This window comes from Heterocephalus glaber, unplaced genomic scaffold, assembly GCF_053883595.1.
Source record: "Heterocephalus glaber isolate CG9 unplaced genomic scaffold, H.glaber_assembly_v1.0 deba00001472, whole genome shotgun sequence".
Classification (NCBI taxonomy): Eukaryota; Metazoa; Chordata; class Mammalia; order Rodentia; family Bathyergidae; genus Heterocephalus; species Heterocephalus glaber.
Genome location: NW_028258315.1, coordinates 64,284,906 through 64,304,375, shown reverse-complemented (window position 1 = coordinate 64,304,375; position 19,470 = coordinate 64,284,906). Strand labels below are relative to the sequence as shown.

The 19,470-nt window shown below is 38.3% G+C and overlaps 1 protein-coding gene across 10 annotated transcripts in view; it reads left to right on the top strand.

Moving 5' to 3' along the window:
• Ctdspl (CTD small phosphatase like) overlaps window positions 1–19,470 on the top strand; it is a 137,953-nt gene that overhangs the window by 96,061 nt on the left and 22,422 nt on the right. For 4 of the 10 annotated variants that reach the window (XR_015439164.1, XM_087181371.1, XM_004854263.3 and 1 more), the window contains exons 2-3: window positions 6,225–6,379; window positions 13,511–13,543. Coding sequence is in view for 7 of the 10 variants with exons in the window: in XM_087181371.1 (XP_087037497.1) it covers window positions 6,225–6,379; window positions 13,511–13,543 (188 nt within the window). In the remaining 3 variants the exon portion in view is untranslated. Of the gene's footprint in view, window positions 1–3,713; window positions 5,493–6,224; window positions 6,380–13,510; window positions 13,544–19,470 lie in introns of those variants that run through there. The other 6 variants (XR_015439165.1, XM_087181372.1, XM_004854265.3 and 3 more) reach the window with 3 other exon arrangements.

Below are 19,470 nucleotides of genomic sequence, written 5' to 3'. Positions count from 1 at the left end.
TAGGGCTTGAAACAATTCACTCCAAGCCCTCTTGGGCTTTAAGTTTTGTGTAGAGAAGTCTGCTGTAATTCTAGTGGGTTTACCTTTATATGTGATTTGTTGCTTTTCTCTCACAGCTTTTAAGATTTTGTCACTGTGATGGACTTCTGGAATTTTGAGTATCATGTGGTGCAGAGTTCTCTTTTGGTCATGGCTGTCTGGGGTTCTATATGCCTCACTTATCTGTATGTTTTTTTCTTTCCTTATATTTGAGGAGTGTTTTGCCATCATTTCTGTGAACAGGTCTTTTATGCTATTTATATTGTCTTTTTATTTTTCATTTATTTTAATTACTCTTAGCAGTCTTTGTGTCATCTAGCAGCTGTTGGATCCATTTTTCATTGCTTTTAAGGCGTCTGAGTAGTTGGTCTTTGGTGGCATCACTGTCTTCTGGTTCTGAAATTCTGTCTTCATATTGGTTGCTTCTGCTGCCCGTATATTCAATATAATTTTAATCTCTTTGATTTCTGATTGAAACTTTTTCATGAACTCTAATTCTTTGCTAAATTTGTAATTCATGTTTTGTATTGCTTTATTTAGCTCATATAGCTTTTTATTAGTGTCTTCTGAAAGCTCCTGGATCATTTTGGTTATTATTATCATTAACTGTTTAGTTATATCTTCTGTGATTCTGCTGAGTACCTCTTTGATCTGTTTTCTAAGCTCCTCTGCTATCCTTTTGAGTAATTCGGGTATGTGGTTTATACTATTTCTGCCCCTTGATGCAGCCTGGATTGGCTTCAGGGAAGTTGGGAGTTTGGGGAGCCATTTTGTTGCCTCATCTTTTCATGTTTCTGTTGTTTGTTTGCTTACTTGTTTTGTACTGAGGTTGGGGCTGCTTATAGTGTAAAGACTTTGTTGCTAGTACAGAGATCTCTTTCATTGCTTGTCAGTGATGTACTTTGGTCTTGGATAACTATAGTCCTTGTCTCAGCCCCAAGATCCAAACACCTTGTTTAACTTCAGAGGGGAGGATACAGTGTAATTAGCTCAACAACTGAGTTCTCTGGGAATGTACTCTAGTATTATTAATGTCACAAAGGTAATCTGAATGTTGGCTTATAGGAAAATAATGACAACTGTGCTACCCTGGTAATATCAAGCAAATCAGCTACAGTAGTATAGTTTTTTGGTTTTGTTTTTATTTTTTTTGACAGGATCTCACTATGTAATTCAGGCTGGCCTTGAACTCACTATGTAGCCCAGGCTGGCCTTGAACTCACGGCGATCCTCTTGCCCTAGCCCCCCAAGTGCTGGATTATAAGCATGTGCCACCACACCTGACTGTCAGTAGTATATCAAGATAAATTGGATATTAACATACCATTAGAACCAACTATATACCATCCTTAACCCTAGAGAAGAAATCCACAATTATGGTGTAAACATGAGGACAACCCAGGTATTCACTTAACAGCTAACATGTACTAAATGTGACAGATTTATCTCCACTAATGGTAAAAAAGAATTCAACAGTAATTTTACAGAGTGAGCTATCAGAAATTAACAAAGCCTTATAGTTATACTAGCAAAGATACAAAGTTTGGGAATGGTAGAATACAAGAGGAAGAATTTGAAACTACAGTGGTACCTTGATTCACAAACTTAATTTGCTTCACGATTCTGGAAAAGACAGCCATGTTCATATTCATGTGGGAAAGATGGCCATGGTCATGTTTGTCACCCAGTGTAGACTTTACAAAGACAAAAATTTTGCCAAACACTTCTGTTTGTGAATCAAACTGTTCGCAATCAAAAGCATTCGTGAACTGAGGTATCACTGTATATGATATAAGAAGGAGAGAGAAGTAGTACAAAGGATCTAATTGGGGAGTAGAAGGATGTTTATAGAATTAGGTAAGGGCAAGAGACAAAGCTGATAAATCAAAGAAAAGAGGGAGGAAAAGAAAAGAAATTACATAGGGAATAAAAATAAGGAAGAAAAATTAAAAGGGAGAAGAGGAAAAATATAAAGACAAAAAGAAGAAAAAGAGATAAGACGCAAGGCAGAAAGACAAAGGAAAATTCCCCAAACCCTGATAAACAGGTGAAGAAGAAAGGAAAAGAAAAAAGAAAAAATTTAAAACAAATCAAAACAAAAAACCCTAAAAACAATGCACATATTCACAAAAAACAGAAACAAAAGAAATTTCTCTGTTATTTCAAACGAGTGATTTTTCTTTCAGGATCTACAATTTTGGGGCAGTGTCCAAGTCAAGACATGTCCCTGCTCACACTGGTAGATGAAGAATGCAGTCAGACCCCAGATCCATGCTGGATGCAGGCACCAGCAGGCAGTAGGATTAGGGCAAGGGCACCAGTGCTGCAACTTTCAAATCCAGAACAACTGAGGCTGAATTTGGCTTCTGGCTGTGGGGGCAGGGCCTGTGCCCTTTAACTTAAATCCCTCAGAGCGTCTGTTTCAGCCTGACCACAGCTCCCTGAAGACAGCTCTCTCCTGTGGCTGTCTCTCACCCAATCACTGTGGGAATATAACACTGGCAGCCCTGGACTGAAGCTGTCCTGTGACTGCTCTGAAACCCAAGTTCAGACAGTCAGCGGCTCCCTGGAATGGTGTTCAACCAAGCACTCTCTCTGGGGGATATGGTGGCCACTCAGACAAGTCACTCACCAGCTGTTGACTGTTGAAGGATTCATGTGGGAGCAGAATTACACACTCTCCCTACACCTCACAGCATCCACTGGTCCTTTCCACCACCATGTTTCTTTCAGACTCCCTCTGAAGTCCCCAGCTTTTATTTTGTCTCTATAGATTCAGTTTCCCTTTCCCATGAGCTATGAGCCAGGAGCCAAGGAGGAAGTGCAGATTGTCCTTTCCTTCTCTGTGGCATGTTCTCCCTTCAGTTTCTCTGTAGGTTTTAATTTTCCTGTCAGATCCTTGCTCATTACTTCTCTCCTTTTGTTCTTCCCCAAGTTGTCTTGATTCAGAATCTCTGAGAGGTTTAGTTGTTGCTTACCACTCCACCATTTCCCCGAAAGTCTCCAAAGTAATATCTTAAAGGAATGTAATAAACTTATGTTTTAAATGATCTTTAATATCACAAAAGACCTTGTTTCTGTATTCCTAGGCCACCATTTCAGTGGAATCATTTAAAAAGGAGGTAAGAGACAACGTCTTGAGAACAGAGAAACACATTTGTATGCACAGGGAAGTTAGGTGGTCAGGTACAGTCTACTGGTAAGGAGACACTTCCTGGAATCTGCTTTTCACATGGCCCTCCTCTAATTTTGAGGTTGGTGGGTTTGTTCTGTCCGGACCAGAGTAGGTATGAACCACATGGACTTCTTGCAAAGATTAAAACACTACTTGGCTATTGCCTGACTTGTTTGCTTTATAGGCTTGAAATGAAAAGACATAGAATGAGTCTGAAGATGAAGGTCATAAAGTTGTGTCACAAAGTTGCTGAAAGAAAATTTAACAAGATTACTTACTATTCCCCTATTGTTAAATTACCAATTACATAATTGCCATAAAACATTTGGAAAATATAGAAAGAAATATAAATCTCCCATAGTCTGACAATTACTATTAACATTTTGACATATTTCTTGCCATTTTTTTCCCAATGATAATCTTTTTTGTTTTGCATAATTATAATTAAGTCAGATCCATGTACAATTCCATAGCTAGTTTAGTGAGCTAATATTATAAATATTTTTTTCCATTAAACTATTGATTTTAGTTTTTTCAAGCAAAACTCTGTCAGTAGTTTATGAGCAAATCAAGACCCTTCTGGATTATAGCTGGTGGAGTCCTTGCTTCAATAGCACATATACTAAAATTGGATTACAGCTGTTGGAGAGGTAGCAGCAGATTGGAAGGTAGTAGGGTCCTGGACCCAGACAGTCCACATCTTGAGTCCTGTTTAGGAACAAATGAATGCTCAGGGCGGTGTGAGACTCATCCTGGTCCTAAGGAAATCCACTTCCTCACCCTGCTATATACTGAGAGTGGCAGACCCGTCTAAGATTTATTAGAAAATTAGATAGGCTGGGCCTTTCCAGAGGTTCCTCCAAGCCCTAGAACTAACCTCATTTAACAGAAAGAGACCTTGAACCTCCACAACTCTGCAAGAGAGACCACTGCAGCTTCTTCAACTCTATATAAAGAAGGAAAAGTGTAATTGGCTACCATTTCCCAGTTCAAGCCCAGTGGCCTCCATGTGACTCAATCTGACTGACTCCCCAAGCTCTTTTTGTAACTTCTATATAGTAAGTAATCATATGGTGGAAATTATAAGTAGCTTACTTGTTCCAAGTGTAGGATTTTTTTTTTAGTATATAAGTTTGTTAATTAGTTACAGGGAAGATAATGTGATCCAAGATGAAAATAGGATCTTAGAAAATTCTTTCAGATTGTGCAGTGTCTCCAAGACATGAACAAATAGTTTGTTTACTTTCAGAGAAATATGCTGTCAGCCAGGGGAAATTCAGACTTTTTTCTGCCCCTGGCTAAATTGAGTGTGATATAAAAATTAAAATTCCCAAAGTAACAGTGATATTATGTAACCAATCATTTATATTAAATACAAGTTTATTGCAGTGCTTTTCTCTCCATTTGGCATGTTCCCTCCTTCTTAATCAGACCCAAATTGTTTCAAGGTTGTCATCAGCATGGCACTTGGGAAAATCACACATTATGGGAACAGGTCCACTTGAGTTTGAATCCTGGCACAAGGAATCACTGCTTGTATCTTCTCAGCAGTAATATAGAAGCAATAACATGTATCTCCTTGGATAGCCATGAGGGTTACATGAGATGAAGCTTTTAAAGCAAAGTACCTAGAGCATTGGCTCTGGGTCAATAGTGATTATTGTTTTTTACCACCATTGCTGTTGCAGGTCCCCAGGTCTAATGGTCCTAAAATTAGGCCATTAGTATTCTGTGTTATGTATCTAAAAATTCATGAAGAAGATAAAAATAACCTGCTTGCCCAGGGATTTATGATTCAAAAGCAATCTTTAGTGAGTGAAGATCTTAAATTCATACTTACTGGGCTCCTTTCTCAATCCCAGGCTAGAGACCATCCATGTCCGGAGAGTTGCTGGAAAAAAAGGTTTTCAGACTTTCCACTTGAATGCATTTGGTTTTGCTACTTGCAGAAAAGGATCCCAAAACTTTCAGCAAATGTTTTGTGATCTCTTGGAAGAAAAATATCACACAAATCACTCACCAATGTACAAAAAGAGAAATCATGCCAAAATTGCTTTTTGGGAGAAATAAGCTCCTGCAGTTATCATGTAGATGTAAATCAGCTCCTACATTATAAGTTTTCCCATTATCCCTCAGAATGGTCCCTTGCTGGTGGACTCTGTTCAGAGGACTGCTGACCCACCCAGCCATGGTATGCAGTGGGACAGCCCCAGCTGCATTCCCAGGCAGAATGTTTCTGTCCCTCCAAGTTGTCAGCCTCCAAGTTGTCAGCCCCAAGGTGTGTTTTCTACCTATGCCAATTTTTGCTGTTTATTTCTGACTTGTAGCAGCTTGTCTTAAACACTGAATAAGCAGAAAGAATCCATCACTCCATCTGGTGCCTTAGTCCAGGACAGGCCAAGGCACAGTATTGCCCTGGATCTCATGAAGATGAGCCTTACCCTGCTAGGCTGAAGCTCATATGCTTCATGCCATACCTCCTACTGTCTGTGCTTTAAGAGTAATGGAAGCTTCCAACCCTGAGCTTGGTTGGCCAGGCCTTAACAACTTCTGACAAATGAGTTTAAGAAGGGGATTCTTTGTGCCTGTATTTATATTATTTCTTAATCCATGAAGATAATCATTACCATAGTACAAGAACCTAATTTCAAGATGTCTCTTTCTTGGTACCCATAAAAGAGAGAGGCTTCTTAGGGAGTGTTAGGTCTGATTTGTGCCTAGAAAGACATTTGTTTAGAAGCTTAGTACATGGTGGGAATACTTCATCTGCTGGGTTCAGGAGTGCAGATGATGAATACCCTGAAGGTGGTTCAGCTAATAGGCAAATAGCCCTCATGAGCTGGGGGGATTTTGCCCAGCCACTTGAATTGAACTCCAGGGACCCTTCATCTTCTTGTCCTGAGCAGGCTTCGTGGAATCAGGGTTCTGAGGGGCAATTATATGTTCTAATATTCACATTGCATCAGTACATGCTGCATTTGGCCACAATATGCTTTGTTTCTCTTTACAGCTTCCCAGTGCAATGTCAGCTTAAAGAAGCAGAGAAGCCGCAGCATCCTTAGTTCCTTCTTCTGCTGCTTTCGGGATTATAATGTGGAGGCCCCTCCATCCAGCAGTCCCAGTGTGCTTCCGCCACTGGTGGAGGAGAATGGTGGGCTTCAGAAGGTCAGTGCTGATGAGGAACTGTGTGCTCAGTAAAACTGCAGCAGTGGCACATTTGTCCTATCATTTGACAAATATCCCTCATAAGAGTATGTGACAGTATGTGTGCAGCCATTTACAAATTTGAAATTACAAAAACTAATGTGTTTTAATAACAGATAGGCATTTAGCAACTAAAGAATGTGTTTGATGAGAATTATGAGTCACTTCACATTTTTGTAACATCCATTCCTGTGAGATTGAATGCATAGAGATATTAAAGAACCACTAGTAGACACAGAAATAGACAAAAAGAGACAGAGACATGTAAAGATCTAAAAATAAGTACAATTGAGTTTGACCTCGTTTAATAACAAACAGTGTACATTATCTATTCTTTTGTATGTAACAAATACAAAATGTGACATTGTCACAGTAGGTCAAAAACCAGAATCCACCCACATGCTGTCTAATAGACATAGCTGAAGCAGAGTGACTCAGAACTTAAAAAGGTAAGCAAAAAGAGGTATAAAATAACCAAGTGTAAGAAAGAACAAGGTTATAATATTAATCTATCAGAATAAAACTTTAGGTAAAAATTATTGAAAGAGGTAAGATAGTCAAGATTGAGGACATGAAACAATAAATAGAGAGAGATCTTTTGCAAATGGGAATGGGACCTACAGACAAAGGAAGTTAAAGGGAAGGAAGACGAAGGAGAATAAGAAGAATTAAGGTATTTTAAGTACATGCACCTACTCCTAAGATTAATGTGATCGTTATGTACAGCAAACATATACTGATGAAGAAAAATTAAAATAACTTTATGTCTAAAATAATAAGAGCAAAGGTCATAAATACATAATTCACAAAATATAGTTAGTCAAACATGAAAAATATCAAAACATATGAAAAATGCTAGCATGGTTAGTAATCAATTAAATATAAATTAAAACAGTGAGATAACCATTTTCCTTTTATCAAATTATCAAAGATGTCCTTAAAGATAGTATTTGCATCTGGTATGGGATAGTGGGAAGGAAAATAGACAAAATAAATTGGTTATTGGTGAAAATATAAATTGATATACCTTTCCAGAGGAATACTTGGCAATATGATCTGAAAATCTTTAAATTGTGCCTATTTGTTGATGTAAACAAATTAATTTTATAGTGAAATTTTATAATTATGAATGTGCAATGATTTAACCATAGGATACCATCCAACATAAATTATTATATTGCACAGTTGTGAGAAAGTCCAACTTGAAAAATGGGAATCTGAGACTCCTCCTAGAGAAAAAAAATGGAGAATACAGAGGAGAGCTTAACAGATAACTCAGGCCGTCAGAAGAGTACAAAAGTAACTTGTAGAACTTAAAAACTCACAATTTCTAAATATAAAAATTCAGTAAATAAACTTGAAAAAAAAGATCAAAAATAGTCACTCCTAAGAAATGAATTAATGTTCAGAAAACCAAGTGGAAGAAATATCTTATAATTCAGACCAGAAATACAAAGATGGAAATTGTGAGGCAGGGGGAAAAAGGCATCTAAGAGACTAAGCATACAAATACTAGAAGTTGCAGAAGGAGAAAAAAGAATAGAAGAAAAAATTTTTAGGTTGAAAAAGGTAGAATCTGCATATTGAAAGAACTCATGAAGTCTGTAGCAGGATTGAGGGGAGTGTGGAGCATATGCCTAGATATACGATGTTGAAATTCTGAAATCTGAGGATAAAGAGAAAACCTTACAAGCTATCAGAATGAATTATTTTCAAAGAAAACAATTATATTAACATCCAGCTTCTCATCAGCAACCCTAAAAAGCAAGAATACTGTGAAAAATGCTTACAGGCTACTGAAAGAAAAAAATAAGCAAAAATGTTGTGATTAAGACAGCCTTTATCTATTGAGGCAAAAGAAGTGTATTTTCAAATATGTAATGATTCAGAGGGACCAAAAATTAAAATCTTGGTGAGATTGATGTCATGATAAAACCATAGGAAGTAACAAAATGATTTAGGAATAGAAAACTAACAAGTAGCACAGCTGAAAAATAGATACTCAGAATTCATAGAAAGGAGAAATAAACAGAAAGGTGAATAAACTGTCAAAATTAAGGAAAGGGAAAAAGAATAAATAATAGATGAATAGTAAATATAACATACAATATAGACATATAACTAGCTAGGCATGTTGACACACTCCTGTGATCCCAACACTCTGGGAGGCTGAGGCAGAAGGATCACAAGTTCAAGCCTAGCGTGGGCAATTTAGCAACTTTAACAATACACTATTTCAAAATAAAAAAGGTTTGGGAATATAGCTCAATGCAAAAGCCCTGGGTTCAACCCACCCTACTTCCTCAAATAAAATAGGCATAAAACCATTTAATGAAACAAATTCTTTTAACAAAAGACCAAGACTATCAGTTTGATTTCACAAAGTTAGCTGTATGCTATTTCTAAGAATATACCGGTCAACAGATAGGAATGATTACTTGCTAGTCAAAGAAAACTGACAATGGTTTAAACAAGGGATTGTTTTCCTCACCTAAAAATCGTGAGTCATAGCTGGGTGTGGTGTGGTTCGTAATCCCAGCTACTTGGAAGGCAGAGACAGGAGAATTGCAAACCATAGCCCAGACTGGGAAACTTTTTGAGATACTGTCTCAAAATAAAAAATATGAGGAAAGGATAAGGGCTATAGCTCATGGTAAAGCACTTGTTCAGCATGTGTGAGGTCCTAGGTTTGATCCCTGGTATCACAAACAAAACAAAACACCAACAAACTGCCTGAGTGAGACAGGTGCTAGGGTTGATTTAGATTCCTGATCTTCCTTCCCATCAGAAATCCAGACTTTTCCTGTTCTTCTACATTTGCATCTTCCCACTCAACCATCCTTGGTGTGTTTACATTCCTCTTCATGTCTTAGGTGTAATCTCTCAAAGTTGCAGCTTCAGACATCAGACCTACATTCACAAGAAGGAAGAAAGTTGCACCAGCCATGTCTAGTCCTGTACTGGAAAGTCAGTGCTTTTACAGAAACCCCAAGAGACTTGTGCTTATATCTTATTGCCAGAACTTTGTCACATTGCCTCCTGGGGTGGGCGTGGGGCTGGCGCGTGAGGGGCACTGAAAGTGAAGAATTTAGTTAAGCATATTCCTGCTCTCAACAAAATCAGATCTTTTACAAAGGAGAAAAGAGGAATGATTAATAAGTAGATGTGCTAGTCAGTAGGGGCTTAGTTATGCTTCAGTAACAGCCTCAAAACCTAAGAGGCTTAAAATAATGCAAGTTTGTTTTTCCCTCATACTACTTATCATGGGTTGACTGAGCCTTCTGTGGCACTGTCCAGTAGGAATATGTGAGTCACATATGTAACTTAAATTTTTCTACTGGCCACATTTTTAAAATATTTTAAAATATGAGTGAATTAATCTTAGTAATTTAACCCAATATATCTAAAATATTATTTCAACATGTAATTAGTAGAAAAATCATTAGTGACATAATGTGTGTTCTTTTTTTTTTCTTACTAGTATATTGAAATTGGATGTGGGTTTTACACTTAAAGTATATCTTAATTTGGGCTAGCTGCACTTCATGTGTTCAATAGCTACATGTTATGAGGAACTACTCTATTAGATAGCATAATCTGATCCTGATTCATGGACCTAGACTGCGGACGGCCGCATCTTTTGCTTCCAATATTGTCACAGCAGGAAAAGGGGAATGTGATAAATCATACTAGTTCTTAAAGTATTCACTCAGAAATAACTCTTTTCAACTTATTTTATTGGCCAGAGCAAGTCACGCCTAACTTCAAAGGCGTAGTAGAAGTATAATCCTACCATGTGTACAGAAGGAAAACTGGAGTCATTTGATAAACAGTGCTTATATCTATTATAGTAGGTGACACAACTAGTTTCTGACACAACTTCTAACATACTGTGATTAAGGAAAGTAGAAAATTTAAAAATGGGCAAAATGTTTAAGACGGATCAAACTGAAAGAAGAAAGAATTTTAATATAAAGGCAGTGTTAATATCAAACCAAGCAGAAGTCAAGGTCAAAAGCATTGTACAGGATAAAGAGGAACATTTACAATAAAAGATGTAATACATAAGCTTTTATAAATCAACAGTATAGCCAAATACAAGAAGAAAACTGTTTAAGTGTGGTAAAATCTGTCTTCTAAAAATTAACAGCAAATGTAGGAAAATCATTGGTAGATTCTAGCAGAATAAAACCAAAAATAGAAATAATTGGTATACATATGGAAAAGATACAAAATTCGTCTATTTGCAGATAACTTACTTGCTTACATAGACAACCCCAAAAGACTACAGAAGTTGATTAGGATCATTGAAAGATTTTGACAGACTAGCTCTAGTTTAAGAAAAAATATCCTGTTCTTCTGAATAGGGAAGTGCAGTTCATATCATATGGAACAAAAAATGTCAAAGAAAAACTGAAAAAGCTTTGGAAAGAAAATAATGAAAGATAAATTGGCTTTAGCAAATATTAAACCATACTCTACATTGAAATGGAAAATATATCAGTGAAGTATGTAGGATATTCCACTGTGATCTGTACCTCAATCCCCAGATTCTGATCTCTCTCCATGTGCTTTCCTCATGCCCTTCCTCCTGAACTTAAAAATTGTCGCCATAGGGAATTGCTATTAATAAAGGAAACATATACCTGTAGAGGAGGAAAAAAAGAAAACAACAACTGCCATCATGGTAAAAGTTATTTAATATCTGCCTAGATGAAATGACATGAGAAAATGGCATCTTGCCCTTGGAAGATTTCCTAGAGTACACAGCCATCTCTTTCAGGCACTTCCTTTGGCAGAGCTGAGCTCACTTGCACTTAGTGTTCATTTATAGACTTCTTTCATGAATTTGTCACTAAAGCTTTTTCAGGAATTAAGTCAACTGTGAGTTAACTTAGTTAAATCTGAAGTGGGAGGGATGCATTATTTGCATGACACTTGACTGTTCAGTGTGTGAGACCAGACCCCCAAAGGAATGGCCCCCATCAGAGAGAACAGCTAATTCCCAGAGAAGGATCCTCTGCCCCTGCGCTTAGTTTGGCCAATACCAGTACAACATAAAACCCAGGCCCAGTACATATAAAAACAGGTCCTAAGCCCAACTCTATTGCTAAGTTCCAGGCATCCTTCAGTCTCTAAACTCAGCATGCTAGAGGAATAGGGAGGGCCATGGACAGGATGAGACAGGTGACCTCTAGGCCCCATCCACCCTGCACATTTATTTTACCCTTGAGAAATGAGGACTTGAAGCCTTTCCGTTTCAGACTGTTTCTGTAGCAGCAGCTGGAGTAGCAGTCATTATTACCATGATAGCCACAACCTAGATATGCCGGCCAGTAGCCTCCAGCAGCTAAGAGGAGTTGACACCAGATGGCAGAGACCATGGAGGAGTTGGAGAGTGAGAACAGTGTGAAAGAACACAAAAATACATGCATACCCCTTACACACATATGTGCACACACATGCACATGTAAATCTCATGGGTAATCTTCAAGCACAAATATCTATCTAAAGAGCACCTATGCTTGCTCATTGTCACTGTTTTGTCATCCCCTGCAGATGAGCTCTTGTGGTCTCCATCATTACTGATGTATTCATCTTTCTATCAAAAGTATGATTCTAAAGCTGCACTTGTGTGTAAGGACGTCTACAGTCTCCCACTAAAACAGTGCTTCTCACCTGGGGATGAATTTGTCCTTCAGATTTATATTTGGCAGTGCCTTGACTATCATTGCTGGGAGGGGGCCCGTCCTACTGCAAGTAGAGTTCCAGGATGCTATTGAACCTTCTCCAGTATACAGGACAGTCCCAAACACAGTCATTTGACCTAAAGTGTCTCTAGTGCTGATTCAGAAACCCTGCTCTAAAGTTGTCCAACAGGCTTGGGAGCTTCGGGCTAAAATCTTGTCCACCAAGGGCAGTGACCTGCTTCTGGGTGCAAATGTTGGGAATGTTATTATTTAGGAGCTTCTGAAATTCTGTACAAGTTCTTAGAAACTTGGACTTGATTATATTATGCCTTCATGTTAGAGAGGAACATAACGTTGCCCTGACTAATGTCAGAAGGCAGCTTAAGAGTCCTTAAGGTAAGCCCCAAGTCTCCTGACAAAGAAAAGAGCCCTAAAGATCACCTCAAGAGAAAATAGTAGTTGCTGTTACATGGAAGAGGCAATGACTAGAGCCCAGAGATAAACAAAAAGATACTAAATGGATCTTAGAGTCAGAGCAGAGCTCAGATAAGTATCAACCACCTGCCATTGCCAACCATCAAGCTTGGCCTTTACATGAGACTCCTCACTGGTCATCCTCCCTAATAACAGTGGACACATCTTTTCACTAATCCTTCAGCATCAAAGTATGAAGCAGTGTATCTTCCTTTCAGGCCATCTGAAAAAGATGAAATACACAAAGTGGAAATTCCCAGAAATAAATTTGTTCTTTTATTAGCATTTATTGGTGCAAAAATTAAGTTTCTGTCAGCCAAGTTTGACTGGAATTTGGAGCTGAGCTTCCTAGCAGCCTGAATTTTCTTAAAACTCCCCATGAATACAGGTTCCATTTTCCTTAAAGGTGATACCCATTGCCATGTCTGTGCTGAGGGAGGGAGCTTCTCGTACATTGCCCTGCCCCTTCTTCCCTAAAAGAGAACCTGGAGTGACCAGGGTATTCCTTGTAATCAGGTGAACTTGACTCCCTTGACTTAGTCTTTTCAGGGAAAAACTTGGCTTAAAACAAGAAGCAAACCAGTTATTAGAGGGAATCAAGGATTAAAGTATGAGGTTTCATTTTTATTTGTAAATGAAGGATTACATTCCTAGGAGTAAGGGAGGCACTGTTTCAATAAACAAGAAGGCCTGAGCCTCAGGATCCTAGCCTGTGCTGTGGGAGGGGTGGAGAATGGGAGGCAGCAGAAGCCTAAGGGTGCTACCCGACAAAGGTGCTGGGATTCCTCCTCCTCATTAAACACCTCCAAGGTAGGAAGAATGGGAAATCACATGTTTGCTGTACTATAGAGTGCTTGGAAGTTTCTTTTGAGAATATGATCTCTTTCTTCTCAAACCTGACAATGACTTTTTTTTTCTTTTTCCTCAGGGTGACCAGAGGCAGGTTATTCCCATACCAAGTGTATGTATTTATCCAATTTTTATTGAAACATTCATAGAATCTTGTGGCTTTGGGCCTGGTAATATAAAAAAGATTTTTTAAAAAATATTCTTGATGGCCGGGGATTTAGCTCAGTGGTTCCACCGCCTGCCTCGAAAGCGCAAGGTCCCGAGTTCAATCCCTGGTACCAAAAAAAAAAAATGTTCTTGCTTATGTTGAATTTTATCATGTGGTATAAACAGCTCTGTTCTGTTAAAAATAAAAATGAAGCTACAATTTAAACTGTGAGCAGGAAGTTATGTACAGAGACAGTTTCCTTTCTTAGGAATGGCAGGCAGTGCATCTACTAACCAAATTCTTGCCTTCCTTTCTGTCTGGATAAGGCCTCCAAGTGTTAATAAGCTAGTGAGGTAACCTGGAACCTCCCTGTGCCACCTTAGCATCATAGGCCCAGCTCTGTACACTGGGAGAACTCCATAGATTTCCCAGAGAGTGGTTCATAGCAGTAGATTCAGTCACAGTACATTATACTCAGGTCCTAGCTAACCATACCACTTGTTTAATGGTATTAATAGCTCTGACATCAGAGAAATTACTCTTAAGTAGGCTCCCTGAACTTGAAGAACCAGCCTCACTCCACAGGCCAACTGTTTTGCAACTGCCTCAGCTAGGCAGTCCCTGGACAACCCCACTTCTGTTTTCAGCCTTGGAATTTAGGAGAGAAGCTGAATCAATGTTAGTGATCCTCTGTCCACTGCCTCCACTGTTTTTTTTAGTTGCTTTCCTCATCACTGGAACAAAATACCCGACACTTGCAATAAAGAAGTTTATTTTGGCTCACATTTCAGTCCCTAGTCTGCTGGCTCCAGAGCAGTACTAGTAGAGGGACATAGTGGAAAGGAAGCAGAGGGAGTGAAGGGAGGAGCTAGGGAAGGAAATAAACCCTTCCAGGGCATGCCCTTATAATCCAGTCACCTTCCAAAACTCCCAATCCCAAGTATGTGAGGCTCTTAGAGGATATTTAGATATAAACCATAACACTTCTTTTCCCTCTGCTCAGCCAGCAGAGCCATTGAGCTTGAGGCTATGCAGCCAGCAGCAACTGGGGACTAACTCCCAAAGGAACCAACAGTGTAAATGTCCATCAAATAAGACCTTTCAAACAGTCCTATGTCCTTGGGAAGGAGTTAGGTTTCCAAATAAGTCCATAAATTGACATTTTAGTCTATAAAGATTATCTGATTTGGATTACCTGACTCAAATTTGATCATTTTTCTTTCTTAGGACTTTCAAACATCCAAGAAACAGAGCAATCCTACATTGAAAGGAGTAGGTTTCAAGAGTTCAGTAGTCCATGCCATTTACAACTAACTCAAACAGTTTAGAGAATTTTATTTTTCTCAAAACTTTTAACTCTTAACTTGACTTGTAGGCTATAGGAGTTTGTGTAGTGATCCTGCCAGCATGCCTGGGGACTGAGCTGTATTGGGGGAACTGGCTTTGATCAAAAAGAATGATCAAGCAGTGCAAGCAATATTTTATCCAGGGTTTGGGAGAGGCATCCATTGGGGCTCACACCAGAGGACTTTCTTTCACTTTTGGTACAAAGTAGTTTCATATACAGAGTTCACCAAAAAAGAATGTATACACACTTCAGGAAAAGAAAAGCTTGTATAAATATGTTAATACTAAATTTATTGAGACATCATGAGGTTAATTGGCCTCTGCAATTACAAGAGATGCTCAACGTGGTGGTCATTAGCTACCAGACATTTATTACTATGGCCAACTGCTGCTTGAGTAAGCTTGGTCATTCAGATTGCTGCACATGCATTTTCAATTTCTTCTCTAAGGGCAGGCAGTGTAGTGGGTTTTCTACAATACACAACATCCTCTAGGGTCCCCCATATAAGGGTAATACCATTTGTTAAAAAGAAACATCATACTATTTTTCTTTTCTTGAAGTGTGTATACTTTCAGGGTGGGGGGCAGGCTCTGTATTTTTCCTACCAAGTTACCATGCCTTAAACAGGTTACAGGTAGTATCTCCCCTACTTTTATCCCTCGCCTTCAATACCACTGCCATTGTCTTTTCTCGGAGTTAATTCACAGCCATCTAGAAAGGTAAGTGCCTAATGAAAGCATTTGCCATCCAGTGTAAACCCACTGAGGAAATGGACCCTTTTTCTACAAATTGAGACCCAGCTGTAAACAGAATTCCAGAATAAAGTAGACAAGGAGAAGGTTTATTGTGTAATATATTTGTGTTAGATTAATGAACTGCTGTCTCCTACATGTGAGACATTGGATTAGGCCATATGAATCTTTGAATTATTACAAAAAGTTATTGTAAAATATTACAAAAAAAGGGCCGGGGATTTAGCTCAGTGGTTCCAGCTCCTGCCACACAAGTGCAAGGCCCCGAGTTTGATCCCTGGTACCAAAAAAAGAAAAAATTACAAAAAAGCAGAGTATTACTAAAGTGACTTTCATCTTTGAATGATAACCTCCAGAAAAGCAGTTCTGCTGATGGGCATAGTGTAATCTCCACTGCCTGCTTAGCATGGAGGTCTGAACCCAGGTCCATCTGGGGCCAGCTCAGTCCTGGAATTCAAGTCTTGAGATCCCCAGAAAGATCTATACCTACCTGTCAAGGCCCTATGTCACATAAGCAGAGTGGTCCTGGCCTTGGACCAGAGGAGGATCTTTCGGTGCTAGGAGCACTTGAGAGCTTGGGGTGCTGTACTACAAGACCAGAATCTGTGCTGGTGCTGAGCCTCCAAACCAGGTTCTCCATCCTTACTCACGCCCTGAACACCTTATCCAGGCCCTAAAGATGAAAAATGCCTCTGAACTGTGGGTACCCAGAACAGCTCCAACCAGAGTCCTCCCTCTTTGCTTCTCACTTTACCCTCCCCCGCTTTTTAATTCTTATGCTGCTCTATAAATGTACAGGCTTGATCTTTAAAATCTTTATTAAATAATTCAAGCTTATGGTTAATTTTAAAATGCGGAAATATTTAAACAGGAAGAAACAAATCCTCCAACTTATTCTCACTATTTAGAATAACTGGTTTTAATATATTATGTTTTTCCAGAAAAATTCCAGACACAACCATATTTACACAAATGAGAATATGTTGTACCCACTGTTCTGCAAATTGCTTGCTGGTTTTAACAAGATGGCTTGAACGTCTTTCCAAATATTAGTATATATGTATCTGCCTTGTTGTTTTACATGTCATTGACAGCATTTAGTTCATTTCTACTTCTGTGCTATTACAAAATACTGCTCTTAAGAATATTGTTATACTTACGTGTACATGGAATTGTGTGAAATCTTTGTGTGATCAGATCCTAATTGTAGAAACGCTAGGTCAAGCGATCTATTCTACATTGTTGGTACAGCAAAGCCAAATTATCCTCCAAAAACCTATGCTTAATTTACATTCCCATGCAAAGCCTACAAGATTGCCCCATTCTCTCCCTGGAAATATTTATCAAATGTTTTAACCTTTGCTATCCAAAAGTAAAGAATGATACAGACTTACTGCTTTGAATTGTATTTCTTCATGCATCAACAGCTATTAACAAATTTATTGACCACACCTTTTTCTTCTGCCCTCTTCATCTAAATTTTATATTGTGTTCATCTTTTTTTTTCTTTCTTTTTTTTTTTTTTTTTTGAGAGAGAGTCCTTCTCTGTAATTCAGGCTGGCCTTGAACTTACTGTGTAGCCCAGGCTGGCTTCAAACTCGTAGTGATCCTCCTGCCTTGGCCTCCCAAGTGCTGGGATTCATCTTTTTAAATGTTAAGAAAATTAATAAATTAGTGCTTTCTCCCCAATTTATGATATATCTTTTCACCTTGTTTATAATCATTTTGGCCACAAAGAAATTTTAATTTTATTTAAGCAAATGTATTAATTTCATGCTTCATGGCTCCTAGATTTTATGCTTAGAAAGATCTCCCCACTCTACAGCCCATATTTTCTTCTAATATTTTGATTTTTTTCATCATTAAATGCAAATCTTTGATCTGGGAATTTGGTTGATGGAAGGCATGAAGTGGCAGTCCAGCATTTTTTTCTTTTTTCAAGTGGGTACTCATTTTCCCCAAGACCATTTATTGAGTAACCATCTTTGACATAAGTATTGGAAATGATATCTTTCCCCAGACTGTTGAAAGTTCCAGTTAGTAGCATTTGTCTCTGACCTGTGTGTGGTATTTAGGGTTTTCCTCCTTGGGAATCTTCATGGGCTGTTTGACAAAGGTCAGAGATTGAAGGGTAAGGAGAAGATAACAAGATATAAATTTAGACACCACCAAAGTTCAAGAGGTCATGGCTTGAGGGGAACACCTGAAGACTGATATTCAAATAAGAAATGCAACAGAAGCTGTGAACTAAGACTTGCTGTTCCCACACTCTTGGTGAAATCACACACCACATTGATGCACACAAACTCAGTTTTGGTAATGCAGCAGAGCTGAAAAAGTGCTAAAAGAAGAGAAAGGAATTTATTTTAACAGGTTTCTATGCTACTTGCCTAAGCCTTATGATAAAGTGGGAATACACTTTATTCCATGAAAACATTATGAAGAACATAGAAGCAGAGGAACTGTTCTAGTTTAAACCAGTCTGAAGTTTCCCACATTAGGCCCTGAGAGTTCTGCCTGAACTCTGTGACTTGGGGAGCACAGTGTGCAGATCCCAACCTTGAGAAATCTTAGGTAGGAAGATAATCATCTAATGTACCAAAAAAAGGTACTAAAGCTTTAAGGTTTTAGAAGGGTTTGTGCGGCAGGTACTCCACAGAAAGTAACTTTAGTGTTAACTATTCACAGTTGCCAGGTTGCTGCCAGGGATAGGAAATTTCAGATTATCCTAGGGAGAAGAGTACAGTGAACATCATTTTCAGTTCTTTGGTGGCAAGCCATGGTCCTTTCTCCCCTCACCTGCCATAGATTTCAGCTCCCCTACTCCCTACAGTGCTCCCTGTGTGCATTTGAGCAAGTAACTTTACATTTTTAAAAGACCCTTCTAGATCATAATGATATTTCTCTTATACTCAAACTTTATTGATAGACTTAGAGCAAACTTGGTTGAGGACATCTTTGAGTTAATGATTCAAGCATCACCAGAACAGATCGACTGAAATAATAAAGCACTATTGCAATTTTATGTCATCCTTGCATTTCCCAGGACATGGCTAACAACTTTTGCCACTTAGACTGAGGAATTTGCATTAATCTAAATAAAGCCAGGCTGTCAGAGAAGCTGTGTGCATTTAAAAAACAGGTAGGGAATTAATAGACCATTCCTTGCCCATTGCCCTCCAGCCTGGTCTTGTTCTCTATAGCACAAATGCAAAAATCAATAAATTGCCTAGTGGGATTCTCACCCTTCCCAGTCTTTCTTCAATAGTACATGAGAATATTTTTTTTCCTTTTAAATAAAAGAATGTAAGTGTGATTTAAATATGCTAAGGAAGTAATTTTTATTCTAGGGCTTGAAAAATAATTGAGCCACTTTGGGCAGATTTTTGATGTTTTCAGTTATGCTATAGGGATAAAATTTCTAGGCTAGCAATTAAATTACTAAATTAAAATGTTGTTTCAGTAGTACATAAACAAAGGGGAAGAACTGGATAGGTATAACTAGACTAAAAAGAAAGGACATAGAAAAGGAAATAATTGTGTCTATATTATTCACTGTGAAAATGTGTTTTTCTTACATAATTGTTTAATAAAACTTTAAAAATTTATTCTGGTCACATACATGCCTTCTGCTGTGGCCTGAAGAACAGAAATAACCCCAGTCCTCTGTTATATTCACTTACAGAGGTGATTATCCCCTCCCTTTTAAAACACTTTTTGATATAAAACTTCCTATAAATTTATTTTAATTTTATAAAAATGAACCTGCCGATTCACTAGTTTATTAATGA